At 34.8% G+C, this 6,461-nt stretch overlaps 1 protein-coding gene across 1 annotated transcript; it reads right to left on the minus strand.

The window, feature by feature from the left end:
• Positions 1-1,933: 1,933 nt before the first annotated feature.
• LOC120077611 (polyol transporter 5-like) lies at positions 1,934-5,252 on the minus strand. The gene is made up of 4 exons (XM_039031550.2): positions 5,057-5,252; positions 4,624-4,970; positions 2,777-3,836; positions 1,934-2,197 (listed from the first exon to the last, which is right to left on the minus strand). The coding sequence occupies exons 1-4, from the start codon at positions 5,196-5,198 to the stop codon at positions 2,193-2,195; spliced, it is 1,554 nt and encodes a 517-aa protein (XP_038887478.1). The 5' UTR covers positions 5,199-5,252; the 3' UTR covers positions 1,934-2,192.
• Positions 5,253-6,461: the final 1,209 nt, after the last annotated feature.

Here is a 6,461-nt window from a genome sequence, read left to right on the forward strand (position 1 = left end):
ATTAACTTTTGTAAAATTAATAAAAAAATCTTAATTAAAAATTTGAAAGTTGATTTCGAAGATCAAAAATAAAAAATTGAAAATTAGTTTTTTAATTTTGATTTTGGAAATTAAAAATCAAAGAAAATGAGAAATTGGAAAACCCCACTTTGTGGAATTTTTCCACTCACCACCAAGGAGCTCATTCACCAAACCACTATGCAATTCTTAGCAAATTCAAGGTAGCAACTATAATTCATACATGCTTCTTGATTGCATGATAGTCATGCAATATATAGCTCAAATTCTGAGTGGAATGGCCATGCAATTTGTTGCTGAATTATGGAGAAATCAAGAGGTTGAAGAAGATTGTTCTTCAAAGTGAAAACCATAAAACCTTTCTCCAAATTTCCTTCAATTCATGCTTATTTTGAGTCCCATAACTCAATCTAAGGCTCCAAGAGAATAGTAGGGAAGACCTTGTGGTTGTTTAGAACCAAAGGAAAAGGAGATTGTAGCTGGAATTTAGGTTTCAAGTGGTACTTCAAAGGTTAGTGTTGAAACTCTCTTTTTAGTTTATGAACATGCTAAATTTGAAGTCAAAATTAATGAATAAGAATGCTTAATGATCATATTTTTCTCCCACTGCAAATTTATGTATTCCAACATAGCTCATATCTTCATTACTAACACATCATACCTTTTTAATGCATACTACCTTAGGCATTGGACACTTAGAAAAACTTTGGGGCTTTAATCATTTTAGCTTGCGGCAACTTAACCTCCCATTGCCTTGTCTAGCATCGCGCAATCAGCCAGCCCCTCGACGCCAATGGCCCTTCCTTGTGGCCTCCCTCGCTTGCGTGCACAGCCTCACGTGTGACTTATCACGTAGCCGTCTTGCCCATGCACCTACTCGTTGAGCTACTTGCTTATCCTTCCCAAGTAGCTGCCTGCTTGTTTAACATTTCTAGATTCAAGTTCAAGTGCAAATAACTTAATTTTCAGACCTCGTCTCAAGAAATTTCCTTCTACATACTTGTTTAAAATTGAGTTAAAAATCTTACCTTAAAATTTCAGCTCAAAGTTTCTTGTGGTTTGGCCAGTAGCTTTAGATCTTTTAGCTGCTTGCTTATCCTTCCCAAGCAGCTGCTTGCTTGTTCAACAATTTCTATATTCAACTTCCAAAGCAAATAACTCAAATTTCAGACCTCAACTTAAGAAATTTCTTTCTATAGAGTTGTTTAGAATCAGGTTATCAATCTTACCTTAAAATTTCAGCTCAAAATTCTTTGTCGTTTAATCAGGAGCTTCATATTTTCACCACTGCCCCGATTAACCCGATAACTTGACCTCTCTACAATTTCTTCATTCTTTGGCCTTTTTCCTTCAGATTTTTTCTTCGAAAGCCCCACCACAGAAACTAAACTTCTTCAGCTTTCAAATGGATCTGATATCTCTCAGATAGCATGAAATAATTTTCCAAACCGAGCCTCTGAACTTCACCTTTCTTTTTATACCACCAGCTGCTTCCACTACATGAAACCTCATGCTGCCACCTCGCCCACTAACAGGTTTTAGGACTCTAATCGAGCTAGCTATATGGTTTAATGGGTGCTCAAGACTTCCTTAACATCCCTCATCAGCACCTCACTTCAGCCTTGTCATGCCTAGCCGCCCCATTGCCCTTGCTAACACTTAACTCATTGCCTAAAGCTTCTCACACGACCAACACTAACAATTTTGGCCCGTCTAACTTTTCTAACACCAAACCCATCACTTAAGCCTTCTTTCATGCCAAGGCTTCCTTCAAGCTTCCATACTTAGTCAAAATTTCTACTTCTCTAACCCCACATATTTTACCACCCAAGGCCTAACATAACTCAAGTTTTCTTCTTCACATTCTTCCTTCCTTGTTTCCCTACATTATGCCATAATTTCACATATCACTTACTTAACATTGTAACCACATGGCTATCATAATTAGGTAGGGAAAGTAGGGTTCGGGGTTTACAATTTACCTCCCCCTACAAGAAGTTTCGTCCTCAAAATTTACATGAAAAATACTAGTTGAATAGCTGGGGATACTTCTTCCTCATTTGCTCCTCGGCTTCCCAGGTGCCTTTCGTCTTGTTTCTGAGTACCTATTCTTTTCTATCGAGGATTTCCATTGGTTTCTCTTCATAACTCAAATTCTCCTTGAGCTGTACCGGCTACTCTGTTAGTACATGCGTGGGATTAGGCACAAACTTCCTCAACATCGATACATGGAATACATCATGAGATTTATGCATGCATGTAGTAACGGTCCAATTCCAGTCCTAGAAAGTAGTGACACTTTATCTATAAAATTACAATATGCTATTATTTTGCAATATTCGGTATGTTTTTCTGAATTTTTATTTCTAATTAATAATTAAAGAAAAGGAGCTAAATCCTTTCCACTAGAGATTTGATCCTTCATCACTTTAGAGACTAGGGGCCAGTTTTTATAATCTTCTCTATATTAGTAAATTTTTTTCCTTTAAATATGACCCTCTTTCCTTAAAAATAGATAGAAATGGTTACAAATTTAAGTAAATTATTTTTTATATTTAACTCTATAATAAATTGTAATTATTATTTCCAGTTTTAATTTCTAAACAAAAAATGTCATATGGCACCTATACTTTGAGATTTTTTTTTTAATTATGAGGCAAGACTTCGTTAGTGATACGAAATTACAAATATTAGACCAAAAAAGCTGAAAAATAGAATGGTTTTTCAAAAAAAAAAAAAAAAAGGCTTAATTCCTAACCATTTCCACTATTTTCCACGTCATCTGAAGTATCAGCCTTCTTAACAGAGAATTTCCACAGCAAATTACCAAAAAGTCCTTCAACTTGCTCCAAATTCTTTCCACGTGTCTCTGGAAAGATCACATAAAAGAACACCCAACCAACCATCGCAATGCCAGCAAAGAGAAAAAACGTGCCGCCAATTGTAATCGCGTTGTATAAGGACAAAAACGTCATTGACACAACTCCACCCATCATGGTATTCACCACCATCCCCATGCTCACCCCTTGAGCACGTAGCTTCAATGGGAATAACTCCGAGCTGACGTAAGTCATCGGCCCGATCCCTGTCGAGAAAAATGCCACGACGGTTAACACCATGGCAACGCAAAACCCCACCACCCACGTGTCTTGCTCATGCGACCGCTCAATAATCGTTAGCCCAACCCCTAATGTAATTAAGGATATGATCATTCCACCGATGCTCGTCAAAATCAACGGTCGTCGCCCTACTCGATCGAACAGGACGGTGGCGACCAAGATGAAAACTGTCTTTGTCACGCCGACGGCCACCGTAGCGAGAAGCTTGTGGTCGGAGGATGATATTCCGGCCTTCGCAAAGATTCTAGGACTGTATAAAACGACAGCGTTCATGCCAGAGGCTTCCTGGAAGAAATGCACGCCGATGACGGTTATCAGGATGTGGCGGACGGCTGGCGTTGGGTGAAGGAAGAACTCTTTCCATACGTCGTCGCTTTTGCTGCTCTGTTTTGGGATTTGAACGACGTCGTCTTCGCAATTTGCTGGAATTCCGACGGCATTTTTTATGTCATCGAGGCGTTGTAGAGATTCTTCAATGGAATCTGAGGTTCTTATGAGGACTTGTTTGGCTTCGGCAAGACGGCCTTGCATTACAAGCCATCGTGGAGATTCCGGCGTTACGAGAATTACAACGACGGCTAAGAACACCGATGGGATTAATCCAATTCCGAGCATAAATCGCCATCCTAGTTGAACTGGAAGCTTGGAGAATGCATAATTTGAAATGTATCCAAGTAAGATACCGACATTAACAAACACCTGAAACAAAATCCCAAAAAATTGCCACATAAATTTGCAAAGAAATAATGAAATCCAAATGGAAGAAGAAGAGAATTGAGCCTAATTTCAATCGAAAGATAATGGAAAATTGTCAAAAATAATCATCCTCAAGTTTCACTTTTCACAATTAGAACGTTTTTCTCGGTGCTTCTCGACCGAGATCGATTACCTAGATTGGTATATAATGTTAACTTTTCCAATGTTTTTTCAACTATCGACTCTTTTTGCTTTTTTGGTAGGAACAGCGATCAAAATTCACGTAATTTTCTATTTTTTTTCCAAAATTTAAAAATAACAATACCATATATTATAGAATTTTGAGAAATTAGAGAAGATAATTGATAAATCTATTTAGATGATCGGTGAATCAATTTGAAAATTTATGAAAATATAAATTGAGTGCAAACTTTGCAAGATATGCAAGATTTTATATAAGATTTAAGAAAAATTACCAGAAAATTTTTGAAAAAAAAAAGGTAAGATTTGGCCTAAGTTAGAAAGATAAGATAATATTTGAAACAAAATTAGGCGGATCTTGGTGATATTTCGAGCAAAATTTTATCAAGAAATTCAAATCTAGATGTTCATTCTACGCAAAATTATATCCACAAAGCTCAAAAGTATTGATAGTTGAAGATAAAATGAAATTTTATTTTTTAGTTCCTTAGTGTGATCCTGGAGAAATATTGAGAAAAACTATTCCAGAAATTGCTAGTTTTAAAAGGTGAAACTCAAACGGGTTTTATTTCCAACAATTTTAGCTGACCTCTGGGAAAGAGGAAAGGCAGCCACGAGACGATGCGGGAGAAATCTCAGCGGTGTAAACAGAGGCAATCGCCGAAGCGTAACCAATACCGATACCGGCAACGAATCTGCCGGACATGAGAAGGCTGTAGTTAGGGGCGAACCCCATGAGAATGGCTCCGACGAAGAAAAATCCGGCGGAGAGAGCCATGGTGTAGCGACGGCCGATTGAATCAGAGGTTTTGCCAGCGGCGGCGGCGCCAATAGTAGCGTAAAGACTGATGATTCCGACCAGGATTTCCACTTCCACATCAGAAATTTGAAAATCCTCTTGAATGTAGATTGCCGCACCACTCATTACACCGATATCTGTTTGAATACACAAAAATTTCTAGAAATCAAGGGGGGCGGTGAAGAACAGAGACGAAGAATTGAAAGGAAGTAAAATTTCTTACCGTAACCGAGCAAGACCGCACACATGGAAGCGACGATTGCACATAGAAAAGAAAATCTGTTTGTTTTGGGTTTGTCGAATGATTCAATTAAAGGAAAATGGAGGCCGGAAGTTGCAGAAACGTCATCATTCCGGCGGCCCATATTTTGTTTTCTGGATAACTTGAAACTTTGAAAATAAAATTTATGTTTTATTCTTTTGACTGTAAGCTTGGTCGGTGTGTTTGAATTTAACTGTGTTAAATTCTGTTAAATTACCAATATGTCCCTGGGCTTTTGAAGATTTTTAAATATTATGATATTATTTAATAGAATCATTTAAAAAAAAAAGTTGAATTTTTCTGTATTACGATAAACTGAAAGTTCGAAATTCGAAATTAAACTGTTTAACTTTTCGTGGTATTTATGTCCATTTTTAATATATGGTAGAATTTGAGAATAATTTTAAAAGGATTAAAATCTAAGATCACTTTAAAATCTATCTTCAAAGATTTAAAATCAAAATACACATTTATTTTGTTCACAAAAGTAAAATCAAACATTAGTTTTAAAAAATATATTAAAAATTTTGTTTCGAAGGAATTTTCAAAAATAGAAAATTAAGGGAAACTATTTACACAAAATAGCAAAATTTAATCATTTTAGATTTTTATTAGTTTCTATTACTAATAGACCAATCATATGTTTCTATCCGTTTTTATCACTAATAAATATTAATATAAGTCTATCAATGTCTACCAATATTTTTTCACTATTTTTTAAAATAGTTTGACATTTTTTCTATATTTGAAAATTTTCCTTTTAGTAGATATAACAATAATTATTTTGTAAGGTTAAAATAGATTTTACTTCGTAATTTCAAATATTATTCATATTTTTAATAAATCTTAAAACTAATCTCCCTATTAATTTTATTTTTGGTTTTCTTAAAGAAGTCTGTATTTTTTTTTTCTTAATTTTGAAATTTTTAATTGAAAGTTATTATTATGTAATCCATTTCGATAGAATTTAACTTTAAAAAATAAATTATAAATTTATTGTAAATACAAAAGACTGAAATGAAATGATGAAATATATATGAATTAAAGTGGAATGAAATAAATATAGGGATCAAATTATTTTTGTCTAGCTTGAAGATGGGAAATTGCATTTTCCAACTTGAAATGTTTTTAGAGGATGAAAGTAACCTACTATTTTAATACTTCTTTTTCTAACATTTTTTTTTTTTTTACTATTTTAATTTCAATTTTAATTTCACAAAAACTCTCTTTTTCTTTAGTACATTTTTAATTATTTATTTAATGCATACATTTTCCTTCCATTTACTATTGTTTAATCTAATTGTAGTATGCCTCGCATATTTGTCTGCTACAATGGCTTTTTGGAAGGAGGATGAACGAGATATTA

This window comes from Benincasa hispida, chromosome 5, assembly GCF_027475165.1.
Source record: "Benincasa hispida cultivar pf3 chromosome 5, pf3_genome.v1.1, whole genome shotgun sequence".
NCBI classification, from domain to species: domain Eukaryota; kingdom Viridiplantae; phylum Streptophyta; class Magnoliopsida; order Cucurbitales; family Cucurbitaceae; genus Benincasa; species Benincasa hispida.